Below are 16,836 nucleotides of genomic sequence, written 5' to 3'. Positions count from 1 at the left end.
GATCCATTTCATTAAGCATGAAGCAATACCGTTGTTATATTCTGTCTTTGTTATTTCCTTGAGCTCAAGTGAGCTAGAGTTGAGTGATTTCAAACCAGTGCAGTTGATAGAGTGTGTTCTGCCCTGGCTATTGTTAATCACTTGACACCAGCAGAGAGGAATGGAAATGTCCAGCAGGAAATAATCCCTCAAAACATAAAGTGCTGCCAAGTTATCATGGTGGAATTCAAAATGATGTTGTTATTTTCCATTTGCATTTAAGAAGTTTGTTAGCTTTAGAAACATCTGCATCTGTAGTGGCAAACAGCGGCTGTGTAGTGAGAATATTTATATGTTGTGACCAAACACTAACTAAACAAGGTCTTGTTTATAGGCACACCTTCTAGTAGTGCTGTTTTCCCATTCCAGAGAGCAGAGTGTGAGTCAGGGATTAAACTGCAGTGCATGGTTCAACTTCCTTAACCTCAACCACTTATTCCCTACCCTCAGTCTGTGTACACCGACAAGCTCCTGTTGCCATTCCTTACCATCCCCGTTTTGTCATTTTGAAGTTGTTGCAGTCTGGGTGGATGGCTCAGGTGCTGTGGGAAGGACAAACTTGAGCACACTGGTCTTCTTTGGGCCTGTATGCCTGGTTGCATAGTTTAATTGGTGTCAAAGCCGTGGGACCACATGTTGGGTAGGAAGGGACACAGAGTTGAGCGTGAGAGAGGCAATTATTAAAGGACTAAACTGTGTGGTTGTGGCCCTACCTGTCGAGTGCCTGCATATATACCAATGAGAGCCAGTGCATGGAATAAATTTTGGACAATATAAACAAAATTTCACATTTTTATATTTTATCACAATTAAACACATCTATCTAACAATTTCCAGTAACTTATTAAGATACACACAAGTACTAATTACTTTTAGGAAATCCTTCATTTTCAACCCGTACTAAGATTAAGATTAAATGTAGGTCTGGTTAATGCCAAAAGTAGAAGATGAAAACTATGACAAGTTAAAAAATATTTGTGATCTGCTCCTCTATGAATATATTAGTACTATGCTTATACCAATTAATTTAAGAGATTAAATGATTATTCAATAATTCAAATAATTGATCTTAATAAAAAATCTGCGACTATTTGGTAATCAATCACTGAGTCATTTTTCAAGCAAAAACAGCAAACGTTTGCTGTTTTCATCCTGCAATTCAAGAGGATATGACGATTTTCTTTGTATCATTTCATAGTACCTTGAATATATTTGGGGTTTTGAGTGTTGGTCTGACAAAATAAGCAATTTGATGACAGATTGGGCTTTTGAAAATAGTAATGTGCATTTTTCATTATTTTCTCAGATTTTAAAGAACAATCAATCAATTGAGAAAGTAATTGGTAGATTATTCAAAAATTATAAAAAATCTCTTATTACACCTACAGTATGTTACTGACACATTAAATCAAATCTGTTTTTGACCAAAAAAAATCTAACTCAAGCTCCACTTTCTTACTAACTTTTGCTGAGGCTGTCCACTACCTCTCATGGTCTTCCTCAGTGGATGGTCACCTGAGCAAACTTTGCTGACACTGTCAATCTCAGTTCCGTGAGTTTCGTTCAACTTCCCCATGACAAATGAGCAATCTCTAGAAGGCCGTGAGTTCCACTTAAAAGTTGTGGAAAATTACATCAAATTTATCATGAGTCAATATTATTTTCTTTTTTTTGTTGTTGTTTTTTGTTTTGATGTTTTTTGGTCTACTATTTCTAAGGTTTAGAATCAACATTTAATTTCACATTTATAGACCTAAATTTAATTTTAAACATCTGTTTTAGGGAAAATGCACAAGGGGCAAACTCCTAATTAATAGAAGGAAAGCCAGCAATCTTACTCTGTGGGCTTGGTTAAATACTAGTTTACATAACTCCCCTTCCCTGTCTGAGTTGGGCAAAGGCTGAGAATGGTTTTAATTGAGCCAATGTTAGAAAGGTCTATGAGCCAAAGCTCTGGGACAGCCCGAGGATATTAGGGGAGCCTGGGCACATTCTTCGTCACTCTTTAAACCAGATATTCAGAGACTGATAGACAGACAGCCCTCTGCCAGACAGACACTTTCAAGGGCTGATCGCACTGCCCCAGGCCAGGGTTGGGGATTTCACCAGCACATGTTGGACTTCTACGACTTTCTGATGCAGTATGAGCCCAGTGAAAAAATTTAAGTCTCCATTTTGTTTTGGAAAATGATAAAGAAATACTACATACAGTACCAATCTGTCTAGCTGTCTGATGTTCAAGTGTTATGACATTTCCAGAGCTATGCATTTACTGAAGACGGAATGGTTGAACAAATTGTGGATGTTGTACGCAGGCCCACATTTTTTAATTCAAGGCATTCCAGTCCTTTGCTCTTAACCCTTTCCCTGCCCAATTTTGTGTCCTGGATAGAAAATCATGGTCATATTTTGGATGATGTCTAACTTGAACGTTTTGAAGTTTTTCACTTGGGCACTAAGAGTTCTAAAGTACTAACAGATGTGATTCGTCCATCTCTCTTATTGAGTGGAAACCCCACTAATCCTAGCTGGCAGTTTGAGTGAATATTTTACCATTTTTCTCAGGCTTGCTCTTCGTGTGTTTGTCCAAATCTCCCTCTAGATTAGAAAAATTTGTTTCGAACCAAAGTCCAGTGACTTTCTCATCAGTTGCAATTTTATGTTCTCTGTCCTCACACAGGCCTAGATGCAGAGCTTTACTATGTGCGAGATGATGTGGTGAATCATTATGCGCTCTCCTTCACCCTTCCCGTGCCCAGTGAAACCAACAGCCTTCACTTCACATGGCATTCCAAGACAAAAGTAAGGCTCAGCATCAGGAATTAATAATGAATTACTTCAGTACCTGTCTACCTGTGCACACATATAAGACAATCCATTTAGGTGTCGGCAACTTTGGTTCATCACTGTTTGCTCATAGGTTGACTACCGGCTTGGCTTCTACGTGGAAAACCCTGTTGCCATGAACCAACCAAGGAGCAACATCTCCAGTCAAGGGGAGGTGCCCCGTGTTCCCTCTGGTTTGTCAAATGCACTCATACGGCTCCTACATGCTTCTAGTTTTTGGACTTACTGTCAGTAAACATGCAGTTCTGACTTGTGTTAGGTGGAGGAAACTTTCAAACACTGGTGAGGAATTTTGTTTTCAGCTAGGTTCACACAACAAATATGCCAGTGAAATGTTATTTTAAAATTTGGTTTTTGTATGGATTAAACAAACAAGATGTAACAACATGGTAACGAGTGAGCTCTTAAGTCAAATCTTGTTATCGTTGGACTAAATCTCTCTGGCAGAGAGCAAATAAGCATATTTCCCAAAAATGACTAACAAAACAGTTAATTCACTTGAATGAGTTTGTGTTATATATAGATATATATATATATATATAGATATATATATATATATATATATATATATATATATATATATATATATAGATAGATATATATAGTTAATACTTATTTAACTAGATACCGTATTACGCACTGCATTAGACCAAGTTTCTCTAAATTACGTTTGTGGTATGTGTGTGTGTGTTTTCTCCACAGTCTTTAGAGTGGACCTCTTTTGTTCTGGCAAGGTAGATGGAGAGGCTGTTTTGACAGTACAGCTCAATCTGACCATCCATGCCAACAACTACACAGTGCTCAACTTCAAGAGGAGGAAAATGTGCTATAAGAGCAAGTATCCAAACAAATGTGTGGTTAGAAGTGTGCATCGAGAAAGTAGTGCAGCTACACTGTATGCTTTTATTTTTTCTTTTATTGTTTTTGTCAATAGCATCATTTATATACCTATAAACGTTTTTCAGAGCAAACATCGTTACATGCCATAGCAAAGGTGTAATTAGTAACATTAATGATGGCTATGTGTTAGTAGTTCCACCTGTGCTTTTCCTGCTGTGACAAGTCAAGAAGTCTGCTGTGAAAAAAGTCTTTTGGGTCGACCCATTAGAAAAACTGTTTAGCACGTACTGTTACATTGCTTAGATTATTAATTATTTTTTTCATAGTATATTCTACATAGACTGTGAATTTTGTGGTGAATGTGAGTTCTTTGCTTATTTTTTTCAGCACTGTTTGTTATATACTCTCAAGAGTTAGAGTGGGAGATGTACATTTCTGTCTTCTTTATTCACTTCTGTGCTATTTTCAAACTGCCCAAAGATAATTACATGTGGCCAAGAGGCTTCTTGCCATGTGCACTGTGGAAACGGATTTATTTCCATCTTATTTTGAACATGAGTGAAATTAGCAGCCATAATAGATTCTTTGTATGCATGAAAATGTATGTTTAGAAATCATACCTGTCAACTTTATTTCTCTGGTGCTGTAGCAGAGGCCAAACAACAAAGTATGCTTGCTGTTTTCTAATCATGCCTAGAGCTTATGCACTCATAGTCATTTTCCACAACCTCGAAACCTTTCAAGGAACCCAGAAGCCCTTTTAGGAACTCATCCTCAAACAAAGTTCCTGTTTGTGAGATAGTACTTTCCCTTCAGCTAGGAATTGTCTATCAATATTAGTACTAAGGACTATTAGAACTCAGGATGGATCTCATCTTCATCCTCTGACCACATTTACTATGTTTTTGTCATGCTATGTGCACAAATTACATCTTGAACTTTGCTTTTTAGCGTGGTATCCGTCTAAATTCCTTTGTCTTTGGAGTCCGTGAAATGTGGTGGAAATACAAGGCACTTTATTTTCTGAGTCTGTGTGATCAGAAATTACTTACGGTCAAAACTTATTTCTACCTTTGTTAAGGGCATTTTTTTATTATTATTGTCATTATTAAGTATGTAAGCGTTGTGTTTCTGTTCTGAGCATTACATACTTCACTAAATATTGTAGCTGCGTGAATAAAGTCTGCCATTCGGTTGACACTAGTGTTGTAACTTTCTTTCTTTTTTTTTCTTTCTTTCTTTCTTTCTTTTTTCTTTTTTCTTTCTTTTCTTTCTTTTTTCTTTTTTCTTTTCCTCTGTGAACACAAATAGATTCTGACCCAAAGATTCTCATTCCCCTCAACAATAATACTGTTCAACGGCCTGACTGTAAGTAATCTTACTTTCACATCCTGCTCTACTACTCCCTATCTACCAGCTCCTTCTATTGTCTCTCATAGGTGGCATCAGTCTGATACGACAGAGGCTGGATTAGTACGCAGAAGTGTCCCTGTATAGCAGTGCACATTAGTCAGACTTTCCATAACCGTGGGATATGATTTCAGAGCACAGAGAGAAGGATGCATTCTATTGAAATAAGCTCTGTCAACCCCCACCCATTGGAGTGGTTGTCCTCTTCCAGTGGGATTTATTCTTTTTGTGAGCCCACTGCCCCAGTAACAAAGCACCATTAGTGGGTCGTCTCCCTTCTGCTTGGGTAGGCCCAAGGAACCTGGGGGCCTCAAAGGCTTTTAGAGAGGTGATGAGAAAAGCTCTCAGACACTGGATCATGAGCACAGCCTCTACTATTCCAGCCCTCCATTAACTTTAAGTGGAGCCCTCAGTGCACTTAGTTTCTCTCCCCTACTCTCTCTCTCATGTCTTTATCCCATTGCCTTAACTCATATTTATGTTCTGCTTCTTTCATAATAGCAAACACTGTTGAAGTTTTTGTAATAATGATGGTATTTTGTGTGCAGTGATGCTATAGCTGCCAAATGCTGCTTTTTTGTGATTGTTAACATGTGGCTTGTTTTCATTAGTAGACGGTGTGACCACCCCCACCAGCTCCACTCAGGTGTTCTATATAAGCGTGAGCGTCTGCTGCATTGTCATCTTCCTCGTGGCTATCATCCTGGCCATCCTGCATCTGCACAGCATGAAGAGAGTAGAGAGCGAGGACAGGTTTGTGTCTTCTCTTTGTCCCAGTTCCAAAGACATCACAGTCATTGTTATACATCAGCTAAGGAAAGCCCACTCATTATATTGAACCTGATGAAAACCAGCACACAGCTAAGTAGATTTACAGCCTTGTATCTGTCACCTATGAAAGTTATGTTAGTATTTTCTGCACAATCCCTCTGTTCAAAGACCAACAAAAATAGGTCATCTCCACAGAGAGGAGTATATCAAGTTGAAACTTGCACTTTAGCTTTTCTGTTGTTTAGTTCGTGTAATCTCCACTCCAGATGGCTGTAGGCATCGGTTTGAAATGAGATCTGCACATCCTCCCCTTGCTATTGATTTAGCGGGGTTACCCATCAAGACAGTGGTACATTTAAATTATAGAGAGATTTTTTTTTTTTTTTTTTTAATTTGTCATGGAAATCTGTCTGATGTGATATTTGCACTAAACTTAGTTGCCGCTGTTATACAAAATGTTTTGTTGGTCTGTCAACTTCAGCCCTTTCGGTTTTAAAATCATTTCAATAATCGTTGAAGTGAGTTTTTAAGCAAAAATACCGAAAATTGACTGGCTTCAGCCTCTCTGGTTTCAGCTTCTGAAGCGTAAACAAAGGTATCTAAAGGTGTCATCTTGGGCTTAACTATGTTGCATTATACAGAGAGGTGTTTCTGCTATCTGACCTACCCTCACTGACATAAGTGGGGTGGAGAAAATAATAGAAACTCCTGTAAGTATAGCGGAATATAACTCAACACCACCACAAACCGCAGCCTCCCAAATGATCATACAGTTGAATCAACACCTCTCTAAAACAGTTTCAACAAAACTGAGCATTTTAATTTTCTTGAAGGAAAGAATTATTTCAGGAGTGTTGCAGTAGACTGCATTAGTGTTAGCTACGTGTACCCAATAAACTGCAGACTAACTTCATATTTCCCTTTTTATAAATAAAACTGATATACCAACATTTGTCAGAAGTTCAATACATTGTTTGACCTCAGAAAAGTTTTAGGAAATTATGTTGACTTATTGTTTACATTGTTGATTGCCTTTGATTGGATGGTGCTACAAATTCAGGGTCAAATCAAGGTCTTCGTTAACTAAGAAACTTAGTTCCAATGGTAAATCCTGATTTGTTAAATCACTAGTTTGAAACTAGCTAGTAGTTACTAAATGGTTAGGAAGGACTTTACACTCAAACTTAGTAATGTATTAATGAATATCACGAACCATGTGCCTTCAAATAAATACTCCATGTTCTTCCTCTCTGTGTTTTTCAGTGTGAGTGACAGTGGGAGCTCGCAGGGCTTGTCTCAGCCATCCACCCAGACCACACAGTACCTGAGGGCTGACACTCCAAACAACGCAGCCCCTGTCACAAGTAAGACATTTTACTCCCACCGCCCACTGTAAAACTAACCAAAAACAATCAATAACTAGATGCATCAGTTTATGTTTTATTTTTGAAGACATCTGTAACTTTTTTTTGTGGAGGTAATTGCACTTACAAAATTGCACCTAGAAATGCTTAGATACATTCAGTCTGATTCAGTCTGCCAGACTTTTTTTCTCTTCACACACTGGCAACCCAAAATGTGCATGCTTTTCCAAATGCAATAAGTGACTGTGAATGACCTAATAAGCTTAACTACTATCATAAGACTGTAATGAAGAGCACAGTCCCTGCAGTGATGTACTCTTTCTTTTTGTCGCTATTACCCATCTGACCTATTAATCTCTGAGCACCATATAAATGCCATCAGTCTGTGCTTTGCGTCAGCTTGCATCAATTGTTCTGCAGTTAGAGAAGTACAAATAGTCTTTTATATTGGAACTGGCAGATCTACTAAAATGATGTAAATATAAAACATGGTAGGAAACACAGACATACAGTAACAACGTTATTGTGAGTGCCAGGTCTCAACATTATACTTTCGTACTTCAGAACTGTATTAGAATTTACTTACTTTTGCCATTTAATCTCTTACCAGTATGACAGTGAGTGATACAGTAAGTGAATCTCAGCCCTAGCACATTGCCTCCAGTAAGGGACTTTGTTAGTTGTTGTTGGTGTTAGGTAGCAGTGTGATTACTCACCCAGCCCTTGTTCTCTTGGCTGGCACCCACTGTAATTATGGGGTAAGGCTGCACTGTATTAGTGGAAAGTGGAAATAATCCAGCACGCTTTGCAATATAAACATTGCACACCGAGAAAATTCAGTTTATCATGTGGATTTGGCCTTTTAATTACAATGGTAGTACAGCAATAGGATCATGAAATAAGATTCAGGGTTGCCATGATAAAAGCAACGCCACGGTTACCACGGCAGCTCTAGATTTCATATGAGACATGGCTTTTTGACAAATAAGTCTTTATTAGTCGGAAAATTATTTTCCTGCTCTCATCCTGTAGTCCATTTAACCTTTCCTATACTTAACTGTAATATAACTTGTGCCTATTACATATTGTCAACCAATTATAGACTACATTTGTTTCCTGTTCATGTCTATTGTGTACCAGCAATTAAAAGATTTTTGATAGTCTCTGTTAATTCCATTTTAAGGGAATAGTTCAGCATTTTAGGAAATACGCTTCTGGCAGAAAATTAGATCAGAAATTCAATTCCACTTAAGTGTCTGTTCATTAAATTACAGGTTACAGCTGGAAGCTGGTTAGCTTATCTTGGCACAAAGACCAGAAGCATGGGAAAACAAGCCCCTTTGTAAAACCAAAATATTCTTTTTTTACTGGTTGGTTTTTGAATGGATTAATCAAAGGAGATACGTGTTATTTAGTGAGCACCTCTAATGATAAAAAATTAACAAGTTAATCATGATTGTAATTTTGCCTCTGTACACCACTACAATGGAGTTGAAATCAAGCCGTCAATATGTGATTGAATTGTAGACATCATCTTAAATTCGCTGGGGGGACGTATTAACAATTTAGGAATTACAGCCCTTTTTATTCATAGGGGCTCATTTTAAGAGGCTCACAAGTAATTGGACAGTTGACAATTGATCAGTTTCATTGCCAGGTGTGGCCTGTTCCCTTGTTATTCCATAACAAATTAAGCACATAAAAGGTCTGGAGTTGATTCCAAGCGTTGAATTTGCATTTGGTAGCTATTCATCTGAACTCTCAATATGCCCTTCAAAGAGGTATTGATGCAAATGACGGAGTCCATCGTTAGGCTGAAAAAACAAAACAAACATGTCAGACAGATGGCAGAAATTTTAGGAGCGGCCAAATCAACAATTTGGTTCTTCTTAAAAAGAAGGAATGCACTGGCGGGTTCAGCAACCACAAAAGGCCTGGAAGACCAAGGAAGACAAATAAAGTGGATGATTGCATAATTCTTTCCTTGGTGAAGAAAAACCCTTCACAACATTTAGACAAGTCAAGAAAACTCTCAAGGAGGTAGGCGTATCTTTGTCAAAGTCTAAACCCAAGAGATGCCTTCCTGAATGTAAATACAGAGGGTTAACACAAGGTGCAAACCACTGGTAACACTCAAGAACAGAAAGGCCAGATTACACTCTGTCAGAAAACATCTAAATGAGTCTGCCCAGTTCTGGAACAAGACTAATCCGTCAGATGAAACCGAGATGAATTTGTACCAGAATGATGGGAAGAGGAGAGTATGGAGAAGGAAAGGAAAGGCTCATGATCCAAAGCAACCACATCATCTGGCAAACATGTTGGAGGCAGTTTGATGGCATGGATGTGTGTGGCTGCCAATGGAACTGGGTCACTGGGGTTCATTGATGATGTGACTGGTGATAGAAGTAGCAGGATGAATTCTGAAGTGTATAGGGCTCTACTATCTGCTCAGATTCAGCCAAGTGCTGCAAAACTGATAAAACAATGCTTCACAGTACAGATGGACAATGACCCAAAGTATACTGTGAAAGCAAAATAAGAGCTTCTCAAGGCAAAGAAATTGAATATTCTTCAGTGGCCAAGTCAAGACAAAACTGAGGGCATAAAAACCCACAAAGCAGCAAGCAGCTACTTGAAGGCAGCTGGCAAAGACCTGGCAAAGCATCTCAAGGGAAGAAACTCAGCATTTGGTGACGTCCATGGGTTCCAGACTTCAGGCAGTCACTGACTGCAAAGGATTTTCATCCAAGTATTAAAAATAATCCTTACATCTATAATTAAGTCAGTTTGTCCAGTTACTTTTGAGCCTCTGAAAATGGAGGGACTATGTATAAAAATGGCTGTAATTTCTAAACGGTTAAAGCGATATTTTTGTTGAACCCCATGAACTAAAGCTGAACGTCTACACTTCAGTCACATCTTGAAGGCTTTGGTTCAAATCCATTGTGGTGGTTGTGTCACTGTCCAAATACTTCTGGACTTAATTGTATGTGCTGAGATCATTTTCGGCTGGGACCAGTAACGTCTTTGCTTGTTGTTGGTCAACTGCTACTGAACTGTAAAATTATTATGAACCATTCTCGTACATCAGCATCATCAAAGTTAATTCAGAAACAGAAACAATAATTAAATATTTAAGTAAATAATTGTAACATACAGCACTTTCCTGCCTGTGAAATACACATTTAGTGTCTAAGAACTTTAAAAAAAAAATCAAAACTTTCAGCTGAATCACCTGGAAATAATTGTTACAGTCCTACAGAGATCCATCTTCCAAGGATTGGCAAAAGATTTTGCCCTGACCCCTTGAAAGTTTTCTAATTACAGAATGCTATGACCAGTTTTTCAAATTAAACAAAAAGTTTTTTCCAAAGTCTTCATGCCATAGCAAGTAAATCCACAAGCCTTACTCAGACAGTAATTCGTCAGTGAGATTCAGGGGTTATTTTCCTCTTCATTCAGTTTGGTATAAAGGCAACTGTTAATACTACATAGTGGTGTGGAGAGAGTCACCCCTTTGACTTAAATCATCCCATGAAATAATGTGTAGTCTCTCTCAGTTTGGTGGGAAATCTCTGTACACCAGCTTTTTTTTTCGCCTTATTGTCAGTTTATAATCCATCATTGCCCTTTTGAGGATACAACTCACATCTCACCGCCTGTGCATTTGGTTTGACCCACCTGCCTTTTCCTTAGGTCTTATGCTTTGCTTAAAGTGATTACTTGCACCCCCATCCACCCAACTCCTGATGGGCAAGTTTACCCAACTTGCATGCATGCCTGGTTTGATGGATGTTTCTTGTATGAGCTGAAAATGTACAGCTACAGTATGCATCCATTCATTCATTCAGGTCATGTTGTAATTTGTGTGATCTATCCATTAAAACACTTTTTTTCTCACTCCCTTTCCCCTTTCCACTCCCTCTTCTTTTGTCATCAGACAATCACCCTGGTTCTGCACCCATACTCCAGCTTGCTGCCTCCTCCTTCCAAAACCCTGGTGCTCCCCCCCATGAAACCAAAAGTAAGTTCCACTTGAGGTCTGAGAGACAACTTAAGACTCAGAACTCTTTGATACTATTACATTGTCATGTGCACCGTAATAACATTAGCACCTCAACTATATTTTGTCTATAGTTTTCTGAACTTTACAATTCTTGGCTAAAAACTTTATATGTTGTTGTTTACGTACCCTCATGTCTTGCTTGTAGTTGGGGCATTGTGAACAGCAGGGTAAACAAACCTCCTCTCAATAATTGGAAGGTTACCTTCTTATTGGTGACTGATTTGATCCTCAGAATCTGGACCCATGCATCTCACCTGCTTCATACTAACCTGCTTCATTACTTTAGTTTGGCAACTTGGTTTGTTTTGTGCTATAACTTAGATTACTTACTTAGGCATTTAGTAATAGGCAGAAAAGTCAGAAAGGTCCAATGAATTAATGTCGAAACAATAGTCAATTAATCAAATGGTAGATTGATTATTTTTTTAAGTCATTTATCAAGGAAAAATAGTGAACATTCTCTGGTTCCAGCTTCTCAAATGTGAGGATTTGCTGCTTTTCTCTGTTTTACATCATTCTAAACTGGGTATCTTTTGTTTTTGGACTGTTGGTCTGACAAAATAAGACATTTGATTATGTTACCTTGGCCTCTGGTTACTTTTGATGAGCGTTTTTACTGTTATATGGCATATTATTGACTAACCTATTATTTTTAATGCATCATAGACACAATTAACACCATAATCGATTGATTAAAACATTGATTAATTGCAGCTCTGCCATTACCAGTCTAAAGGTACACACTGTGTGTTTCAATATGTTTCATTAAGAAAACACAATTGTTTTGATTACATCCCTTTTCCCCCCAAGTGTTTTGTGTAACTCAGACTGATAATTAAATTATACTCTTCAACTTATCATGTTAGAGCTAATAACCCCTGCATATTTTTAGCCTCTCAGTTATACATCATGGTTACCAATAGTTAATCAGACCAAGTGAAGTGTGTATGGATGACTAATGAAACACCAGGACCCTGACGTTCTGAGTTAATTAGCCTAAAGTCACTCCACATCTATCAATCATGTAATCACTGTCACAAATCCATACAATAAACTAATTCTAAGATGTTTTGGTATCGTAATTTTAACACTGGAAAAGTGACAAAATGAAGTATACTTTAGTCAGTATGCCAATTTAAAAAAAAAAAAAAAAATTTATTTATTTTATTTATTTTATTTTTTTTCCCCCCTCGTGTGCTATAGTAGGACATTTTTGTCGAACAATGCAATGCACGAAGGAAATGGAAGAGCTGCTTGCAGCTGTAAAAAAAATTAAAACTAATTGTGGATGGTAGTGAAACAGCTCCGGGACATTCAGTGTCACAACTATTGTTATTTCCTGTTATTATAAAATAATAATAAGCATTTAGATTTCTTGTATACCTACTTCCAAAACGGTACATTACCAAGATTGGCATACAGCACATACTATACACAGTTATTGTTGTGGATTTGGGGCGCAGGACTAATAATGTTTTGGACCACCGTCTCTGGGTGTTGACACACTGACCTCTACAGGCTGAAGAATATTTCTGCATGGGGACTATCAGTGCATCTTTCCAGTGAAATGTGTTTTTGTTTTTTGGCTAAAAAATTGCGTAACAAAGTATTAACAGTACACATTATATAAACAAAGCCTATAGAAAATATGTAATATATCTAAAGTTATTTAAAATTCATATATGTATTGTCCCCAACGTCTATGCAGTTGTCCTTGTTATAACCAGTTTTTGTTGTTGTTTTTTTTTTATTTTATACTTAAAAACTCTTTCTTAGCTGTGTCTTGTAGGTTTCTTATTATTGTATTCTTTTGTATTGTATTCTTCTGTTTAAATTAAATGTGCTCTTAGTTTGACCTACAGGGGGCAGCATTGACCTGCACTGTGTTAATTCATAATTTACCCTTTACTTGCAACAGCAGAGATTTAAACCTTTAATCAAAGTAAATTTATACCTTATGTTGACAAATCTGCATCATTGAGCCTAGATGGGATGTGTTTGAGGCTTTTATTGTGTTTTTGAGATTTACTTTGAGATTAAAGCCTTCATTTGTTCTCATATATATTTTATATATTCTCATACAAGAAGGGGCTTGACTGTCATTACCTTTAAAGGTATTTGGAAGGTTGTTTGTCAGTAGGTTTTCCATTGTTTGTATCCATCCACTGGTTTATCTATAGTCTGTCTAAGCAACTGTACACAGCCTGGCAGAGTCATCTTCACTAGCAGTGAGAGGCAGACACAGGAGGTTACAATGTGTTATCTCTCATCACTGACGTTTTGTGTACAAATGGAGTGTGTTGATAGAAAGGGGTCATGTTTACTCTGTTCATCTATGTGCAGATACTGTGGGGAACTGTGTGTGTGTGTGTGTGTGTGTGTGTGTGTGTGTGTGTGTGTGTGTGTGTCTGTCTGCATGCGTGCTTGTGTGCGTCTTCTTATCCAGACTCTCTCCTACCCCACTAAGCCAGCATCTAATGACATTGAGTACATAGCAAGGTTATATAATGGCAGTGTCGTAACACAAGACTTCGCATGAAGTTGCTTTGATGCAACATGTGTAGGGTACTGTACGTGTCTTGCTGACAGTGTTTCTTGTAATTGCTGGAATTCTTTGAATTTATTTGATGGATTTGTGCTGTTTAGAAGAAATCTTTGAGTCAGATGGGTCATTCCGTGTCAAATCAGACAGAATCCAGGAAATTGGTTGCAGCGCCGTCTCATATTTTTTTCAGAGTTTGTTTATATAATGTTTGGGTCCCAAAACAAGGACTGTAGAATATTTTTGTTCAATTCCAATATTTTTATATTTTTTGGCCTTTGATATTTTTTTAATTTTAACACTCTCAAAAACACCTTATCTGGGAAGCCATGTTTGGGCATTAATATCTTGAAATATATTTTTCCTCACCTTGCCAGACTTTGTTGGATTGAAGACAAACATGTTCTTAGTATGTATTCTCAGTATCTCAGGCCCTAAATTAATTCCTTCATGAGAGTGATATCGAGGGTATTATAAACCCAATTTTTACACCAATATGATATCAATCATTATTTTTTCTTCAAATTCCTTCTTTTATCAATTTTGTTGCAATAGTTGAGGTCTCTGCCACTAATGGACAAGAAGATATAAAGAATAAAACAAGGCCTGGTAGCATTTTTAGGTCATTTTCATAGGACCAAAATGGTATGTGGGGTAGCTAGTAGGAAAATGTATGTGGAAATAGTTTAATATATGGTAATTTAGTGTGACGTTTAGTGCCAGTGTCCTTCCATGTTCCCTTCATAGATAAATACACACATTTAAAGGCATTGTTTTACCTCTAGGAAAAAATATCCATATTGACAAAACAGGGTCTTCGCCTTAGAATCTCTACTCATGTGTGTCCCAGCCTCCGAAATATTGATTGGAGTAAAGAAATATATGTTTTCTATACACTCATTTTACTGTTGGTCAACGATGCAAGCTTTATTCTTTACCATCAGGGCCTCATTATAAAAGGCATTAACTCTGATAGATGCTATATTCAATGGAGCAGTTAAGTTTTATATTAAATATTTAAAAAAAGAAAAAGATACTCCAATAAAAAAATTCAAATAACTTTATTTAAAATGATGTGCAATGTAACAAATGATGTACAAAAATTTAAATGTGATGAAAACTATTATCCTCTAACTTTATAACTTGAACAGGACTGACTGGCATATGCGTGTTTTCTTGATTACATGTAAGGGCATATATTGAGGGTTTCACAGAGTGGACATGTTTCAAAATGTGTATTGGTTCAATTTCCATATACAGCTTTCTAACATGCACACTGTAAAATTACTTCTATAAACACATCAAACCTTTTATGTAGAAAAACATTTAGATACTCCCACTGGAGCCATTTAGGATACCACTTATTCTTCCTCACACCAGAGGTATTATTAAAATATTTAACTTATTTTCAATATCCAGGACCTTACCAGAGACACAAATCCCATCTCAAATGCCCTCTATTTCAATGAACATGCTGAAAAAATCTTTATCCTTTATTTCTTACAATTTCTATGACACAGGAATTCAGTAGTCATGTTTATACTCATGCAGAAAAAATTGAGTCCTGAAATGGACGTTTTTCTGCCATAGGCAAATCTGTGCCTGATTTTGTATGAAGGAAAAACAGAATGACATGGTGCCCTTAATAACCATACATCAAGCATTTTCCATGTGCATTTTTATGTTCCTACCAGGTACCCCACACATGAAAATGATCAAAAAATGCTACCACTCCTTGTCTAATCCATAATATCTTCATGTACATTGGTGGTAGAGACCTCAAATATTGGCACATAATTAATAAAAGAGTGTAGGAAAAATTATGATTTAAATCATAGTGGCGGAAAAATGTGGTTTTGTAGTACCCTCAATATCAGTCTTGTTTAGGAATTTTTTAGTCTTTTCCAAATCTACTGCCTTATAAAAATTAAATGGCACGCAGTACTGGCTGTTAATGGTTATGGTATACAGAAAACATCCTACAAAGTTGGCGAGGCTAGGAACAATATTGGTCAAGATATTAATGACCAAACATGGCTTCCCAGATAAGGCAATTTTGAGGCTATAAAAATGAAATATGAAATGCTGGGAAAAAAAACATAGGATTTGAGCAGAATTATTTTATTTGCCTTAGTTTTGGAACCCAAACATTATATAGACAAACCTTGAACAAAATCTGATTTGACACGGAATGACCCATATCTCCTTCAAAAGTGATGCAAAGTAGAACCCCCCCGGGTTGTTTTCCTGTTTTAATCCGAGTTAAAAGACCTGTCAATCAATTCAAAAGTGTTTTGTTTACATAGGGATCTTGCGTGTCTCTAACGTGAGTCTGTGTTTTTCCATCTTCACAGGCTACCCATCTCTCCGCATTGAGAAGAACGACCTGAGGAGCGTTACTCTAATGGAGGCCAAGGCTAAAGTAAAAGACATTGCCATCTCAAGGGAGAGAGTCACACTACGAGACGTCTTGCATGAAGGTATTTGTCTCTCTTGCTCCCTCTTTCCTCTTCACTCTTTTTCTCTCTAAATGAAAGTCCAAAAGGACTTTCATATTCTTCAGAAGAGTGTGAACATTATCGCAACAATGTCAAACAAAAGTGGAGGAGAAATTCAGAGGCCCTGTTCAGACTCGGCATTAACCTGCATCTTCACATATGTCTTAAGTGACCACTTGTGATCAGATCTCAATTCCCTGCTCTATATACAAATAAACATGTTCAGGATTTCCATTTGCAATGTTTTTAACTGGCAGGAGACGCAGTGCACGTTCTGTGCCTAGTCCCGCTGGAAAGTAAAAGAAGAAGAAATCACAACGTTACAGACTGGGTCTATTCCATGGTGTGTTTCAGGCAAACCAAATTGCTCAACATGTTTGACGCACTCATAACGCGTCTCTATGGGCTTTTCGAAATTTTCAGACGTCATGGACAAAGCCAGCTCACACAAATTGT

At 37.4% G+C, this 16,836-nt stretch overlaps 1 protein-coding gene across 4 annotated transcripts in view; it reads left to right on the top strand.

Annotated features, from left to right (window-relative positions):
* The window catches only part of ryk (receptor like tyrosine kinase), a 46,943-nt gene that overhangs the window by 12,713 nt on the left and 17,394 nt on the right, over positions 1-16,836 (top strand). The window contains exons 2-9 of one of the 4 annotated variants that reach the window (XM_040129055.1): positions 2,720-2,841; positions 2,960-3,059; positions 3,589-3,720; positions 5,038-5,094; positions 5,751-5,889; positions 7,171-7,271; positions 11,215-11,298; positions 16,237-16,362. In XM_040129055.1, the coding sequence (XP_039984989.1) occupies positions 2,720-2,841; positions 2,960-3,059; positions 3,589-3,720; positions 5,038-5,094; positions 5,751-5,889; positions 7,171-7,271; positions 11,215-11,298; positions 16,237-16,362 (861 nt within the window). Of the gene's footprint in view, positions 1-2,719; positions 2,842-2,959; positions 3,060-3,588; positions 3,721-5,037; positions 5,095-5,747; positions 5,890-7,170; positions 7,272-11,214; positions 11,299-16,236; positions 16,363-16,836 lie in introns of all 4 variants that reach the window. The other 3 variants (XM_040129054.1, XM_040129056.1, XM_040129057.1) reach the window with 3 other exon arrangements.

Source organism: Xiphias gladius, chromosome 6 (genome assembly GCF_016859285.1).
Source record: "Xiphias gladius isolate SHS-SW01 ecotype Sanya breed wild chromosome 6, ASM1685928v1, whole genome shotgun sequence".
In the NCBI taxonomy this organism is placed as follows: Eukaryota; Metazoa; Chordata; class Actinopteri; order Istiophoriformes; family Xiphiidae; genus Xiphias; species Xiphias gladius.
This window is presented reverse-complemented; position numbering and strand designations above follow the sequence as displayed.